Source organism: Ursus arctos, unplaced genomic scaffold, assembly GCF_023065955.2.
Source record: "Ursus arctos isolate Adak ecotype North America unplaced genomic scaffold, UrsArc2.0 scaffold_17, whole genome shotgun sequence".
Lineage (NCBI taxonomy): Eukaryota > Metazoa > Chordata > Mammalia > Carnivora > Ursidae > Ursus > Ursus arctos.
In genome coordinates, this window is record NW_026622841.1 from 4,702,255 (window position 1) to 4,719,731 (window position 17,477).

At 42.1% G+C, this 17,477-nt stretch overlaps 1 protein-coding gene across 1 annotated transcript in view; it reads left to right on the forward strand.

Moving 5' to 3' along the window:
- The window catches only part of FBXO15 (F-box protein 15), a 52,511-nt gene that overhangs the window by 5,685 nt on the left and 29,349 nt on the right, over positions 1-17,477 (forward strand). Inside the window, exons 2-8 of the mRNA XM_026496482.4 lie at positions 1,570-1,677; positions 4,405-4,509; positions 7,809-8,051; positions 8,589-8,798; positions 12,188-12,314; positions 13,742-13,824; positions 14,774-14,916. Coding sequence (XP_026352267.3) covers positions 1,570-1,677; positions 4,405-4,509; positions 7,809-8,051; positions 8,589-8,798; positions 12,188-12,314; positions 13,742-13,824; positions 14,774-14,916 — 1,019 coding nt within the window. The remainder of the gene's footprint in view (positions 1-1,569; positions 1,678-4,404; positions 4,510-7,808; positions 8,052-8,588; positions 8,799-12,187; positions 12,315-13,741; positions 13,825-14,773; positions 14,917-17,477) is intronic.

The window sequence follows — 17,477 nt, forward strand, 5'->3', positions numbered from 1 at the left end:
TCCGCCTCTCCCAGGTTGAGGTGTCCTCATGCAGCTGCTAGCTAATGTTTATGGTGGGCTTGCCATGACTAGCCGTTATGCAGCTTCTGAAGAGAAAAACCTATAAAAGGAGCACAGACTATTCTCTGGCTGCTCAGAAGCACATGGGGCATCACCAGGCAGTTTGAGTGTTTACGGATGTACACGTCGTGGGCCCATTTCCACAGCGGGTTTCAGGCTGTGCGGGGTTGTGGACCACACGCTCCCTGGGCCCCCTGCGGTAGGCGTGTTGGGGATCTAGCACCATCCACTGTTCAGATCCATCCCTGGGGATGGATCTTTTGTTCTTCCACTTCCAGAGAGACTCTTGCCCTTCCTTCCAACTTCTCATGACCCTCAGTTTGTCCCCAATTGTTGCCCATATCCTTTTTGATTGTTAGTCCAAATATATCCAGGCAATCGGTTTGGTAGGAAAAATGGGGAGTGCTAAACTTGGCGAACAACTACACACTCAGCAGTGGCATATTGGTGAACGGGGCACGTGGAAGCTCTACTCTAGATTTTAGTCCCACGCTGGGTGGGAGGCGGGTCAGGAATTGATGTGTGTGGTAGAGAAGCAGCTTCCAAACCTGTCCAAGAGAACCAGCACATCCTCCAGTAGTCCTGTCTGGGGGCTGCTGCCTAGAAACGGAAGGCTGTGGGCCCCGTGGCTTCCTGGGTTTCTGGGTAGGTTTCAGTCCCTACCAAGCTGCCATGGAGCAGTGGTGGTTTTGAGGGCTGATTTTAGTAAAAATTTATTTTAGGAACTTCTGAAAAGAGCTAACTGCATAAAATATTAAACCTTATTTCATTAACTTAAAAGCCGTTGATTGTAAGATTTACTATTTTTTTGTACCACTAAAATAATAGATGGCCAGTTAAAATATATTCCATTGAACGTAAGATACTTAAAATGTGAAAAAAATTGGAGGATTGGTGTTTCTGTGGCTGTGATGGCCAGAGCTAGCGTTGGAGCCAGTTATCATCCCTCAAAGACCAGCAAGGTTGTAGATTATGTGGGCAGTTCTGGTTCACAAATCTCAAGTTTTTCTTACTTGATTGATGCTGTTTTTTTGTTAGGTTTCTGCTATTGTATGGTTGAAGCTGGCCAGTTGATAACATTTTATTTTTATCCTTTTATTCCCTTAAATAAGTTTTATAGCACCTCATTGATATGCTGACAGCCTATAAAAGCAAATATTCAGTCTTCTAGTTTACTACACTTGAGCTTAGCTAAAAGGCCAGAAGTGATTAATCTTATGTTTAAAGCACATCAGAATAAGTCCAGTTTTTAGGTTTACTTACTCAGGACACATGGAATGTTTCATAGTCCCTTGCCTGTCCCTCCCCACTTCCTTCTTTCTTTCCTTCTTTCTCCCTTCTTTCTCCCTTCCCTCCCTCACTCCCTCCCTTCTCCTTCTTGTCTTCCCCTTCCTGAGGTGAAATTTCACAATGAGTCATTTTTGGAGTTTATGAACCCTTTACGGTTTTGTAGAGGGGCCTGGACAGGTCACTTGTCATTATAACTTGACTTTTCCGTCTTTTTTTCAGAAAGGGGCTGGGTGCCCAGTGTGCTGGAAGCACTCCCCTGAGACAGTGTGCTGGGCGGGGAAAGCGCTGTGAGCTGCCCTCCACTATGAGTCCCGTGTCTCTGGAGAGGTGAGTCGCAGTAGTTGGCGCTCTTCTGGGGGGCTATGGGGTGGAGTTCTTAGAGAAAGTTCCAACGCTGTACATACCAAGCTGCTGTTCTGAGCTGAGAATAGAATTGCGTGGGAAGAAAGTACAACACGGAGAGTTTGCTATGAGTCATCAGCCTGTCAGCACTGTCATTATTAGACTAGGTTTATGAAGCGAACTTCTGAAAGTGACAAGTAAATTTTCCTTTTTAAAAAATGTGCTTCAAAACTATTCACGTTCTAGTTGATAAAGACCCTTGAAACAGTGGAAAGGAGATTGAAGTGTGTTCTTCTAAAAGCTCCAGAGGTCTCTCGGTCTCATAGCTTCCAGTGCTTTGGGAGCTCATTTTGCCCTGGCAAGGTTCTGCAGAATCCTTTTTTTGAACTAATTACTTGAAATTGATGCTGCATTGCCTGTGGGTTTGTGCTGTACTGATGCTTCTGGGGCCCCAACTCTCTCCTAAGCATTGTATGGTGTCCTGAATGCGTGGGGTCCCCGCAGACATTTACAGCGGGGGAAATAGGGTACACATAATCTGCGTATCGCAAAATCCAGATTCAAACCTAAGTTACCTGGTTTCAAGTTTCGGGCTTTTGATACTATAACTCAGCTAACAGAGTACATACTTTCAGTGTGTTTTTAAAAAGAAATGAAAACTAAAAAAGAATTAAGGACAGCAATTTAAGCTTTAGACCCTATACTCTGAGAACTCGATCTGTCATACAATAATCTGATACGGGAAATAGAACGAATACTCATTCGGTTCATACATCCATCAAATATTCGAGGACCTTCTCTGTACCAGACACTGTGCTCTGACACTTTGAGCTTCTTGGACTGTCCTGCCTCTCACTTTCCAGTCTCCTTCCCCATCCTCCCCCACCTCCATCCGCTGCAGTATGAAATAATTAGAATCGCACACAAAGTGACCCAATATGGGTGTGGATAGTGATTGTACTGGCCTTGAGGAAACCTCATGAACAATAATTAAGAATGTCTTTGATCTCTGCTGTTCTAGCTATAAAGTGGGGGTTTTCTGCTTTTGCTAGAAGTACAGGGAGAGCACCCCCCTTCATTATGTTAGTCTGCTGGGTAGGAGGGTGAACCTCTCTAATGGCCTTTGAATAGGATTTTAGTGCAATTAAATAATTCTTCCTGGATAAGATTTGCCAGATACTTTTCTGAAATGTTTTCTTTAAGCCCAGCTCTACATTTTTTTGGATTATGATGATTTAAAAAATAACAACTGAATTTTTGTGAAACAGTTGAGTCAAAATATGAAGCCTGTGTGCAGCGGGTTATCCAAGTGCTCACAAAATGTGTTTTCTTGCAACTTTGCCGTCTACATTAGCAGCCTTTTGTCACTGAAAGTGTCTAATTTATTGACTCTGAATGTAAGGAATTTCATTTGGCAGGAGGGATTTAATTAATCCCTAAGCAAAACCGTTTGTTTAACAATCAGGGAGTCCCTGGCTAAATCTCTCCAAAGCTGGGGCGCCTGGGTGGCTCAGCCATTAAGGGTCTGCCTTTGGCTCAGGTCATGATTCCAGGGTCCTGGGATCAAGCTCGCATCGGGCTCCCTGAGGCTCCCTGAGGCTCCCTGAGGCTCCCTGCTCGGTGGGGAGGCTGCTTCTCCCTCTCACACTCCCCTTGCTTGTGTTCCCTCTCTCTCTGTCAAATAAGTAAAATAAAGTCTTAAAATAAAAATATCTCAAAGCTTTTGAGTAGGGGTAGCTCTGACTAGTGACAGGGATCAGGCATGTCTTGCATTCATCATCTTTTCTCTGAGGAGACACTTCATTCTTTCTCAGTATTATCAGAATCTTAGGACTGATTATTTCCCTATGAAACATTTGATAACCTGATTTTCATCATAATTTAAAAATTTAACATAGTTGAGATCACAAATGGAGAGTAGGGACAAGCTATTTTAAATTGGCCAGAGGATTTTTACTGCCTCAGTTCTCTACCCCCCCCCCCAGTCTTCTCTGGCTTGATTTCTTCCAGCCTCAGGTTCAAACGTGCCCATCCCTGACTTCCTAACATTGGGGAGGCTTTCTGGACACATTCACATTCTGATAGTTGTTTTGTAAAAGTGTAAGGTCATAGAAATACATGGGGTGTTGAGAATGCAACTCAATGTCATTTATTTAGGCAATAAATGAGAAAGGAAGAGAGTTCAGACAATCTTAGAGGGCTTGGTGTCTCCTTAAAGTCCCAGAGGAAGGTTTCAAGTGTGAGGACGTGCAGGAAGAGGGTGCGTGAGGGTGGTATGGGTTAGGTGGAAAATAAGTGGATATTTCCTATTCCATTTTTTTTTTAAGGAGGAGGAAGATTCTGTGTTATTTTTTAATTAAGAGCTAAGAATGCATTCTTTTTTCTTACTTCCTTTATCTCACCGAAGAATGATGCATACTTTCATGAGGGAGGTAGGGAAATCCTGCCTGTGGATTCACAGCGTGTGAATATGAGTAACGTGCCAAGGAGGTTAGCTTCCCATGCCCTTGGGTCTCTGGATTCCTTTAGGTCATGAGGCTTGTGATAGCAGGGTGTTTCAGTTGAGAAACCACTGGAAGATAACAGCGCAGTTTGCCTCTCGGACAGGAGGGGTGCTGGTCACCTTCGGTTTGGAGGTGAACAGCCATTGTTTTCTGGGTAACTTTTAGCTCAAATGCTTGCCCGCTTCTCTGATCTCTTCCCTTCTCTCAGTATACCTTCAGAAATCTTGCTGAAGATCTTTTCCTACTTGGACGCCGTGACCCTGCTGTGTACTGGATGTGTGAATAGGCACTTTTATCATCTGGCCAATGACAAGTAAGGAGAAAACCAAGTCTCTCTTTCGTCTTTTCATGTTTTGGTGGCAGTCATGAAAACTCGTAAGACCATTTTAACCATTTTTTAAATTTAAAAGAATTAATTTTGAAAGTATTTTTGGACACAGAGGTAATATGTCTAATGGTCAAATGATATTTTCAGTGATTTGTATTTATATGCTTAAAGAGAAGGAATCTCTTTGCATGAACTGAAAAAGATCAAACTTACTATTGGCGTAGCTGTTGTCTCCTGTATGGAAGAATATGTTTCTGTCTGTGTCAGTAAACACACAAGAAGGTTCAGTGTGGATTCAAGGGAAATAAGCCTGTTCTTGACAGTAGTTCTAGAATGGATGTAGAACAATTTTTGTCTCTTTTTTATGACTCTTAATAAGAGGTGAAGATATTCACTAAAGCAAAGAGCAGTAAGGCATTTTTCATGAAAGAGGTCAATTAAATATCCCAAACTATAGCTTTTTGGAGGGTTCTTACTTTAAGGATAGAGCTCCAATTACTCAATAAGCCGATAACTTATAAATTTCTTAGTTTCCCTAAATATCATGTCTCCCCACTGACCTTCACAGGTCCAGATGATGCAGGCACTGGGCCTTCCGCTGGATTTGGGGCCATACCTCCAGTAATGTTCCTTGCATATGTTTACTATTAATTATGCGCCCATCCCACCTTCTTGGGAGTTGTCCTTTAAAAATCTGAGCTTCTGATGAAGTTACCCTTATGTTTGTTTTCTTGTTATAGGAAATATCTTAATTGCACACATTGAATTTTATTTTATTTTTAAAAATTTTTATTTATTTTAAAGAGAGAGAGCAAATGTGTGTACAAGCAGGAGCGGGGGAGGGGGGAGGAGGAGAGAATCTCAAGCAGACTCTACCCTGAACATGGAGCCTGACAGGGGCCTCAATCCCACTCCCCTAAGACCGTGACCGGAGCCAGAATCAAGAGTCAGGCACTCCTGCTACTCCTCCTGCTTGAGTGCATGCTCTCTCTCTCTGTCAAGTAAATAAATAAAATCTTAAAAAAAAAAATAGGAGTTAGGTGCTCAACCGACTGAGCCACCCAGGTGCCCCTGCATATGTTGAATTTCATTTTTAAGAGTCATTGTCTGATTTTATAGTTAGACTTCAAAAGGGGCATATAAACACTGTTTATCAGAACATTAAATTGGCCCCATTCTGTCCACAACTTGTTTGATTGAAGTTTGCGTGTGCCTGGCTGGTAGTCAGAAAGCTAAATATGCTCTTGTCCTCAAATCCACCTTAGTCTTTTAACAGGATGGGTGATCAAGAAATGAATGTGTTTGGGTTTTGAGTACTTGTTAGAAGCATCTTGTACTTGACATTTGTATTTTATAAATAATCAAGCGGAACAGCCTGCACAGGATTTTCGTTCTATGAAATGTTCTTTTTAGGCTTCACTTACGGTGAATACGGGAAGCTGAGGTGTGTGAAAGTGGTTCTCATGCAGACGTTAGGTGTGGTCATAACTGAAGGTGTGTGGGGTTTGGGGCTCGCGCTCTGCTCCCCTCCGCCGCAGCGTTCGCTCTGGGAGTTGGGAGTGCTGTTTGTGCACAGGAATAGATCGGCTGCCGTTCGTGCAGTGCCAATGTGAGAGATCTGCGAACACTTACGTGGAGTAAAATGACGAGTAAAATAAATTTGAAGAAAATATGAACAAGCTTTTATGTGAAGGGAGTTTTTAAAAGTGCCTACTCAAGGGATTTTGGCGAAACAGTTTCAGATTTACCTTGATAGACTCAAATCATCATCATTTTGCAACTCTTAGCTCACATATGAAAGGCCAGACATTTCAGAACTGGGAAAATAAATACCTGAGGGCAGAAAACTTGGTGGTAAAGGATTCGTGGGGTGAGAAATGATTTGAAAGTGCAGACTAGAAAGGGCGTTGGTAGGGTAGGCATTGATTCTGGGTGAGTTGGCTGGGAAGTCTGTGTACTGCCTGCATCAAGGAGACGCGTGTGCCAGTGGAATGTCTGCGAGGTGCTCCTTGCTGCTGCGGTGGTGACTGGCTGACCGAGCACGGGCTAGGCTCTGGAGCGTGGGGCATCGCCAGCGGGTCTCCGCCAGTGCGGGGCATGCCTTCTCCTGCTGGCCACTGGCCAGTTCATCCCATACCGAAACAGAAATGTGGAGACATAAATTAGCATGTCATTACATTTATTTATGTAAAGCTCACCTTTCACCGTAGGAAATTGATTGTAACCCTACCTCAGTTTCCCCCAAGAGAAGTTTCTTTCTGTCCCTGAAGGAGAGCATTGGCCGGGAGAGAGGTGCCTTGGGCTCCCTTCAGCCCCTGCTAGCTGCCACTGCTCCTGTGACTTCTCCTAGGCCTCTGGGTGTGATGGGCGGGAGGGGCACAGGCTGTGACTCAGAGGTGAATTTGGATTCAACCTTGTGGCTCGCTGGCTCTCTGCATTTGGAGAAATTATTTGGTTTCCTCAAGTTCATTTCTCTGTTAACTAAAGAGGCTGAGAAGCACAGGGGATGGGTGTGTGAGCTGGTTGAGTCTGCGTGCGACAATCCTGGGTCTACCGTTTCTTCAACATACACAGACTGGCTGGGGCCAGATCTTTGCATCAGGGCCTCACTGCATTGTCTGTTCAGTGGGGACAATAATAGTAGCTACTTCATGGGTTTGTTGGTAATTAGTTAACATTTACAAAGTACTCAAATAATGCTTAACACAGTACTTAAAAAGTACTAACTGTTGTTGGTTTTTTCTTCATTTTTTTCATTCATTATGCAGTGAATTTTTTCACTTCTCTTTGTGCAAGCATAATGTGTTCCTTGTGGAAAAATTAAGACAGAAATCAAAAATAGCATACAGTTCCATTGCTGCTGACATTTCTCTGTGTGTGTATGTATATATGGTTCCTTTCCAATCTTTTAAAAATGTATATACTTAAAATAACACAATAGGAATCACCTTGTATATTTCTTGTTATTTTTCTATAGTCTGTTCCATTATTGCTGTAGGATGGCAGTGGTTTGGATGATGCCAAATACCGTGAGATCACTCATTTTAACTTGATCCTGGGAAGTAAGCTCTTCCTTTTAGTACGTGTTTCTGGGGTTGGTGAATCTGAAACACTTACCTCAAACTGCAGTTCACTTTAACACATGAGCAGCTGTAAAATGTTCAGTGTGATTTATTCATGGACTCGGACTATTTAAAAATGATCGTGCATCTCTAAGCTAATGCATTGCTACTGCAGGGGCATGACAATGTCTCTTAGTTAATGTAGTTCCTCTTCTCCCCCAGTTTTATTTGGATCAGAATCTATTCAACTGCATTTTCACCTAAAAGATCTAATTGGAAAGTTAACTCAGCAGAGAAGACCGCTGTATCTATGAACTCACTGTCGGTTGAGGATAAAGAACCTGGATATTGGAAGAAAGAATATATTACAAAACAAAGAGCATCTGTAAAAGCAGCGCTAGCTCAGGTTCTCAAACCTGTCAACCCTTACACAGGCCTTCCAGTTAAAACCAAAGAGGCCCTCAGGTACCCAGCACCCTCTTGAGCCATGGGCATGTTCCCATTTAACACTTCCATGCATGTCGGTGTAAAAAGAAGGATGGCGTAAGCTCAGGGTATTGAGTGTATAAGGACAAATGTACGGTTTATGCTGTGAGGGACTGTCTTTTGATGTATTCGTGTGGTCCTGTGTGTCTGTTAGCTGTATACCATTTCCCTATTCCATATACATGGTCTGCAGTTTTTATGAAAAGCAGAAATAACCTAGTAATCTGCTGTAATAAAGCAATGGCGTCCAGAGCTTCCTTCCTTCTGGGCAGAATGGGGTCTTGTCTGTGTATGCTAGTTCTGAGAACATGGTTGATGTTCAGTGAATGTTTGTGAGGTGAGGAGAAAAGCTCTGTAGAGAGGACCATTGATGAACTGAAAATTTATGTCAGGCACTTTCTGAGAACTTCAGCTTGGACTTTTCAGGAGCTAGCAACTTTAGAGATGATACGTGAAATTGACTTTAGCATTTTTTTTCTGCAATGAGGCAATCATTTTTAGCTTTTCTTTCTCCAGAATATCTGGTTTAGGTTGGGTAATTATATTGAAAGAAAAAAATGGAAGAGAGTACATCATGGAGCACATTGACCTTTCCGTAAATGATTCATCAGTGACGGTTATGTGGTATGGCAAAACTTGGCCACAGCTAGCCACGTTGTCAACCTTAGATTTGTGTGGTGTGACACCAGTTTTCATGGACCGATCTAAAACCCCCTCCAAAAATGGGTAAGTACTAATTCAATAGAACCTTTGGGTGAGAACATCTTATGCGTAAATACTAGTCGCCATCATTCTTGTAATTTAAAAATACCATCAGTGTATTTTAGTTCGATTGCATCTTAAAGACTTCTCTTGCATTCTGGATCACTATAGAGCAGAAAAAGAATGGATTTATAACATTTATGATTAGATCTAAATTTAGGTTCCTCATACCTTGGTTGTCTATAACAGAATAGTATTCTAGTTAACAAAATTCCTAGGTGATTGATGGCTAACCTTTTGAGCTTTTTAGTTTTAACCATTTTAACACAAAGATATATCTTTCTTCTTTAGTAAATAGTACTGTAATCATAGTTTAAACATTAGGTTATAAGATAATTATTCTTATTTTTATATTCCTTTCTGTTGAACTGACTGGATGTGTAACCTTGTGCAAATAGCTCAGTCTCTGTGTGCCTCAGCTTTCCCGTGTGTGGAATGGGGTGATGATGATGGCGAGGAGTATTTAGCATGCACGGCTGCCGTGAAGAAGATCAGAACGTTTCACTGTTAAGTGCACCAGTCAGATCCGTGTGTGTCACCTTGCTGATGTGCATGGGGTCCATACTTAGGGGCTCTGTGCTGCGTCCACATGCATTACTAGTCTCTCCTGCTCACTCTTCTGGTCATTAGTCGCTTTCTCCTAAAAGCCAGGTGCTGCCTGCTGTAGCATCCTGACCTCCTGAGCAAGCAAGTGCACCTGCATAAAAGGCACAGTGAACACGGAGGTACAGAGGTCCTAGCTGCCTTCTCCAGGGTCAGTTTCCTGCCCTCGACTGCCTCCTTTACTGCCCAGCATCCTTTGACGTTGCTATGGCATGTACCACGTCATTGTTCCTACCAGCCTGTGTGCTGTGTTCCACCCCTGGTTTCTCTCACACGTCCCATGTGTCCTTGGGATGGGAAGTGTTGGCATGCTGGGGCAGCGTTCTTTCCTGGCTTCCCTGGACATGGACACATTTTGGCAGCTTTGTAACCCAGAACCTTGTTTTAGCTTCTGCTCTCTGGTGCTGATTCTTTGAGGATTGTTTCAGTGATTAGGTTTCTACTTTTTGTGCTGGGAACACAAGAGCATTGGGCTTCTTAGTGATGACAAAGCCAGGTCTTATCATATTCTGAAAATAACTTTAATGCTACGAAGAATAAGATGTGAATGATTTTCCCTGATTATATTACTGAAGATATTTTGGAAGCATGCTTACATTTTTAAATGGTACCTTTATTTGGATAAATCTCTGAAATTTCTTATGGTATCATGATAGACACCAGATTTTTTAAATGTAGGATTTAGGTTTTATGCACTATGAAATGATGTTTGGAGAATCAGTCTGCCATCTTTGTACTAATCTCACTGAACGATATATGACTTGACATATCATGAAATATTATTGATAGGCATTAGGACAACATTATTAACATCCATTAACATGGTCATGGAAGACGAAGTGGATAGTGTTGAATTGTAAAGCTCAGTTAAAGATACTGTGCTCCCGAAAACTGCCATCCGGGTCAGAAGTACTACACTGCACAGTGAGTGAGGTGCTAGAATTCATTGGGAAAATTGATTTAGTGTAATTTATTTCCATTAAAACTCAGTGGACTTCGGCTAGCATTTTATAACCTGTGGAGAACAGACACTGAAAGTGTTTTTTAGGAATCTCTTTTGATGGGCTCTTTTATTGCAAGTTGGAGAGCAAATGCCCCATCTGTGTGACAGCAAAGGAGAAACTTGGTGATTGTTATTTGGGTCCTTTTTCTTTCCTCCATGAGAAGTTTTTCAAGAGCAGTGAAAGCCTTATTTATGTAATTTGCAATCTGAATTTTCCTGTAATTTATACCGTTCTAGTCAGACTCATTAAATTTTCTCCTCTGCAAGTGTTCTCCATTCCGTGATTTATGCTATACTTCTCCAGATTTGGGATGAATGTTGAGTAGATATCAGCCTTTATTTCTCTCTGTATGGCCTGTGAGGCCAAGACACGTGAGCTCTTAGCTGGTTCTCTGTTTAAACTGCTCTGGAGCCAGGGTGATGAGTATTCTCCTTTCGGGCCCACTGAGGAGTGGGAGAGGAGGGTTTTCACGCTCCGCCTGGCCTCGTCTGTCCACACTGATAATCGTAGACGCAGTGGCTACCATTTCTGAGCGCCTTAGGGTTGGATCTAAGGTTTACTTGATGGTAGACTTAGGTTCCTAACCCTGTGTTTGGCTTCCTCCCCGCATACTATGCGGGGAATATTTTTAGGTCACACATCACACACGTGCTCGCTGACCACCTCTTCCTAACTGCTGTGGTTTTCAGCACAAAAAGTCCTTTGAAAATTGAGGGGGAGACCAGGGTAGTGTGGAAGCTGCAGATCTGCTTCTGTTGCTTAAAGCCTCCCCCTCTCATGCTCCCACTTGGAAACAGTGCCACTGCAGAACTCCTTAGTTTTCTGATTCTTTTACCTAGTGAACATTTGAATACCTGTCTCCTGACAGCTGCTGTCTTAGGTGCTGGAGGAGAATGCTTGAATACCATGTGGCCCCAGCTCCTTAGGGACTTGCCTTTAATGCTGAGCTATGTTAATTCACCACTGAGATCTCATCTCCTTTATAATTTCCTGAACTATCTCTAGATCCCTGGAAATGACAGACATCTATGTTTACCATTATAGTGCTTATAGAATGTTTCCTTCTGTTTTGTTTTGTTTTGTTTTTACCTCTTATGATGAATAGCAGAGTTGTGTTTCCTTACACATCTGAGTTGTTACTTACTCTTAGACACTAATTCTAATACAGAGTTCACCATGGATCTCCTTCATGACAGTACTCAGGATTTTGGTTTAAATTCATTTTCTAATATTAAAATTTTCACCCTGAGTTATCCTTGATCGTAACTTTGAAAGGTATGTATATCTGCTGTCAGACAGCCTACTGAGACCACCTGCTTTTTTTTGTCATTTAAAATATTTCATCTTTGCTTAGGCATTATTTCCCTTGATTAGGAATACACATGAGAATCTACTTTTGATGATAGCATTGTGCTGGGCTCTGAGGGGAAGAGGAGAAAAGATGATTCTTTCTCACCCTTATGATTCTTCTACTTACTTCTGACTGGGCTGTTGAGTTGACAGTAGGAGCGAGGAGGAAGGGAAGGAAAACAGAGTTGGGCGAGAAATTTGAGTGTGTCCATTTCCCTTTGATTTATAGGAGTTGTTTATGTCCCCTGACCCTCCACACACCATTTATTAGCAAGGTGCACATTATTAGCGCGCTCTTCTTCGAAAGTATTTTTAGATACACTAGACAGAATTGATAACACTCCAGATGTGAAAGCTCATTTCTCTCTTTCCTTTCTTTGGCATGGATGTTCAAAGACCTCGGTGGCATTCTTTAATTGCAAAGTACAATCTGAGTAACATAACTGAATCCACCATGATTGGCTGGGACAGACTCATTCGGATCTTCTGTCTACACCCAGGCCTCCTGGTGGGCCTGTGGAAGGTAAGGTTCGAGTCCCTGCCTGTACTGCGCCATCTCCCTCTCAGCTCCATGCTGACTCACCAAATGTGAGGTCCCTCCAACTTCCCACTAACCACATTCTGGTTTACGCTCTCACAACTTCACTTTCCTAGCTAAATGACCCCTGTTCTGTGGAGGCCACTTTGCTGTTCTGCCGTCACAAATGACAGGCGACCTGTTCCTGCCTGCATGGTTTTGTTCGTGTTCTCCCTCTCACGTCATGGGAGTCTCCCCCTTTGTCCTTCCCGGCAGTCCGTGTTCCTTCCTCCTCCTTTCCCATCTCATGTCTGCCAGAGTGTCTCTTACCAAGTGTTTACCCAGTCTCCACATGGGTTTCTGATCCTGTACGTGTGGCCTTGAGTGTAATCTGCCCTTCAGGGGACAGTGTCTAAAGAGTTCTTTCCCACTAGATGAGGTTTCTTTTCACGGGGTGAGGCTGTTGGCTCGCTCCCTCCTCTGGGGTTACTTTCTGGGCCATCACTTCAGTGAAGAGCGTTGACAGTGTGATGTTCGTCTATACACCACATGTGTGTGGAGATCTGTTGACCTTGGTCTGTGGGGGTTTTAAGATAGAAGTTCACAGATGTGATGCTGAGAAGAACAGTCCGCGAGTCTGAATGATGCTAGACAGAACGAAGATCTGCGGCATCATCCTCTCATCATGCCTTTGTCTTTCTCAACCTGCTGAAGCAATCAGTTTGTCTATCCCTCCCTCGCTCTCTGCGTGAGGTTGACTTGTGGCCCAGGCAGCAGCTGGCTTGCTGGGCATTTCCTTGACTTGAGTTCATCAGTCTGTGTTGGCCCACGTAGTTATGAGGACCCAGGTCAGTCCGACTGTCCTCTGGCTGGCTTCTGGAGCGTGGTGCCTCAGACCGACCATTCTGGGTTACCTCCACCAGTCAGTGTCAGCTGTGAATTTGGGGAGAAATGGATGTCTGTTCCTCTACAGTCACATTCCCACTGGCTTTGCCAAGTCAAGCAGGTACTCAAGAGAGGGAGCTATGCCACTAACGTTAAGTATTTGTGGAATTAATCTCGTGTATGTGAAGTCTTAACCAGTATTGCCTTATCTTGGGAAAGAGTTTGAGAGAACCTGTTACTAACAATGTGTATTTTCACAATCGTGTATAATAGAGTATTTTGGTATTTCACAAGTGCTAGGATGTTAACGTTTTGGTACTGCATGCTCTGTATTTGGGTGAATTGTGGTCCTGCTGTCAATACGACATGTAAGTCTTACGGGATAGTAATAATGTATTAGCAGTAATAATGCATTAGTACTGTGGTAATCTTGCAGTTGTAAGAAACTGCATCTGTCTGTAAGATGAATGTGCTATGATCTTCACAACGACTTTTGAAAAATTAATATATTTCAGTTGAAAATGTATTCTTTCTAATTAACTTTTCAGAGGGAGGAAGAACTGGCTTTTGTTATGGCAAATCTTCATTTCCATCACCTTGTGGAGAAGAGCACATTAGGCTCAGCCACTGTGTATGTATTTATATGTGGGTGTATTAAATTTTTGTAGTCAGTGTAAAGGATTAGAAGTTGATACCATCTTAATATCCTGAGAATAGCTACAAAGATATTCTGTTTTTAATCAGTAGCCACAAGCCAACAGGCATAATTACTTAGCTGTTGTTAAAATAATTGGATTATTCATGACTACATATTTGCTTTATTTGTTCTGGGTTAAGGATTATGTCCTCAGTAGAATGTTATTTATGGGGGCAGGATAATGTCATTACTGCAAGATGCCAGTGCATCAAGATGCTTCCCATTCTTTGCACTAATGTGAGTTTTCATATCTTGCAAGGCACGCAGACCCATGGCTGAGTCGGGTCTGCATATGTGTTTTGCTTGGTCAACACAGTGTGTGTCATTCAGTGAATTTGAGGGTCTTCAGATGAGGAATATGCTTTTCATTTCTCGACTGCTCTCATACTCATTTTTAAAAATTATCTGAAAAGTTCCTGAATGCTTTTGAGTTTGTTACCTTACATAGTAAGGTTTTTCTTACTGAACAGATCTTCATTCGTCATCACTCTGGGTCTTCTGCCTGGGCTTCCGATCTGTAGGTCTGCTGTGTGGTGCACTTCCCTGCTGAGCAGCTCCATCCTCTGGTCACTGAGACCTCCAAGGAGCAGAGCTGTCTTGCAGAGCTGCTGTCCCAGGGCAGATCCCAGAGACATATTCATCCGTGGTCCTCTTGTGGATACTTATGGAACTCATTCCTTCACCTGTTTTTATAGAAGTTGGTGAAAGGAACACAAAGTGGTTCTCTTGAGTTCCTGGTGTGGGACATTATTGGGAGCCCTGCAGAAGATTGATGGGAGCTGGTGTTAGGATGGATGTTAATTTTTTTAAAGAGTATTTTCAGTTTAAACATTTTATCTCTGGTGTTGACAAACTTGTGTGTATGTTTTGTTTTGCTTTTTAGCCCCTACGAGCTACCTCCTCATACCCCTCTTTTGGATGACAGCCCAGAGTACGGACTGCATGGCTACCAGCTCCATGTTGATATGCACAGCAGTGGGATTTTCTACCTGTGTGGTACATTTCGCAATCTCTTTACCAAGAAAGGTGAAACTAATTGAGTTTTTGTTTCAGTATGAAATTAAAAGGTTGGAGACAACAGGGGACCAGTTTTTCTATCTGAGTTAAGAATTGTCTCTTCACTGATCATCTGTTGGCACTGTCTTCCCATACCCATACCTCATCGTAGGACTTGTAAAATCCCACGGCTGGATCTAGTCTCTTTAGCCTTGGGCTCCGTCTCCTTCATTACCATCTCTCTACCTTCTGGAATATTCTCTACTCATCTTTTCTGCTGATACTTTCCTTACTGTTTTGCTCTGCTGTGCCTCCTCCCCCTACCCAAAACTTCTTCCCTTCTTTCTCAAAGGAATTCAGTAAACTTGCCCACAGGGCCAGTGTGGTATCTGTCCAGGATAAGAATAAAGAGAAACCACCCTTCTGTATATACTGCAATCATATTTATCATGCTCACCAAAGCTGAGACAGAGACAGGAGTAGGCTAAGAGGGAGGAGACCTCAGTTGAGTGAAAGGGAGGAAGGAACATAGAATGCCCCCTGTTCTGCTTTGTCTCATTGTTTCCTCCTTTTTTTTTTTCCCCCTTAAAGATTTTACTTGAGAGTTGAGAAAGGGAGAGAGCACAAGCAGGGGGAGCAGCAGAGGGAGAGGGAGGAGCAGGCTCCCCGCTGAGCAGGGAGCCCGAAGTGGGACTCCATCCCGGGACCCCGGGATCATGATCTGCTGCGCTGAAGGCAGATGCTAAACTGACTGAGCCACCCAGTCGCCCTTCAAGTTAAACATTTTTGGTAATATTTTATAGGGGAAATTTTATACTTCATTTCTGAATATCCTGATCCCTGGAATTCTTTCATTTAATAGATTTGACATCCATTACTAATCCTTGCCTGACTCAGTTTCTGTTAGAGTTTAAAAATTAGTGATTTTCTAATTTTTGGTGATTTTCTTATTAATGGTGATTTTCTCATATTTCTACATTTATTAGCTGGGATTTTCTAAGGAAATTCCCCACATCAGCTGGTGAACTCCTGTAGTGGCAGGGTAAATGACCTTTCTCTTTTGACCACCAATGCTCAGATTAAGGAATTGATGTTATCTCACCTCCTGTGGTGGAAATTATTTTGAGTGCACGCTCTCTCTTCTGTCTTTGTTGTTTAGTGTCATTGTGGACTCTTGGTTTTTTATTTATTCAATAATTTATCGACAGTTACCGACATTATTCTTTTTGAAGCTAAAGTTGTCCCATAGTTTGATCAGTGGGATCTACTTCAAGCTGGCTTCTGTGCCCTTTTGATACGCCCCCTATTAGTCTTTGAGTCTTTGTTTTTTGACTTAGGAATTCTAGGTTTTTCTATACTTGTTGGCATTTTTATTAGAATTATGTCAAATGTATATGTTGCCCTGAGGTGAATTGACATCTTTGTTGTTGAATTGTCCTGCCCAAGAATGTGGTATGTCTTTCATTTTGTTCAAAAATACTTACATGTCTTTCAGGGTATGTCAGAATTTTCTTCATACTAGTTTTGCACATTTCTTGTTAAGATCTTTAGTATTTTATCTTTGTTACTTCTCTTTCATCGTATCTTCCAGTTGTAATGTTTTATGTGGCTTTGGTCTCAGGCCACTTCATAGGGTAAGTTGGGAAGTATTCTTACCTCTTGGATTTTTTGGAGGCTTTTACATTGAATTGGTAGTTCTCATTAAATTGTTGGTGGAATTCACCTGTGAAGCCATCAAGGCCTGGAGCTTTCTTTGTGGGAAGGTTTTTAACTACAGCTTCAATTTCTTTTATCAATACAGGGCTACTTAAGTTAATCTGTTTCTTCTTGAGTGAGCTTTGTTATTTGTGTCTTCTAAGACATTTATCTAAATATTAATATGTTAAGATTGATCAGTGGGTTAAGGAGTTTTTTGGCTTGCTCCTATTATAGATTTCTCCATGAACGTTCACCAAATAATGGCACCTATATCCATTATTTTATTAGAGGTTGCAAAAATGATGTTTCCCTAGTTCAGTCATTCTCTCAGTGTGCATTATCTAGGATCCTTCTGTAAAGAAAAGTTTTCTCTTATCAACTATTTAGTTAACTGAAATATGATTAGTACAGGAAGGGCAGGGCACATGCTTGAGTCTTTCTCTTTACTTACAGAATAGTGATTAATGTTCTAACAGTCTTCAAAGATGACTTAGAGGGTTTTTTTTTGGGGGGGGGAGTATTATTATGAACTAATAGATTAAAAAATGTAGCTAATGTATTTTAGTCTATTTTTAGTCATTACTCTTTTTATAGTTATTGAGATGCTCAAATTGTCATCTTCTCCTGTGTTCTTTTGACATGACTCTAGTCATCTTTGGTAGCTTGCTTGTACTCTAACATGACCAGATACCTCAAACTGATCTTGTTTGTTTCTTGTGCAGATCTGAAATTATCCATTTTTCGTAGGAGCTCTGGTTTCTTTTAGTTCTACTACACTATGGTATTTAGAAACCAGGCTCTGGATCCTGGAGATGCACGTTGCTCTTGGGTTTTCATTCCTTTTAGCATTTTCGGGAGGCAGTGCTAAGAAGTTTGTAAATTTTATAATGGGA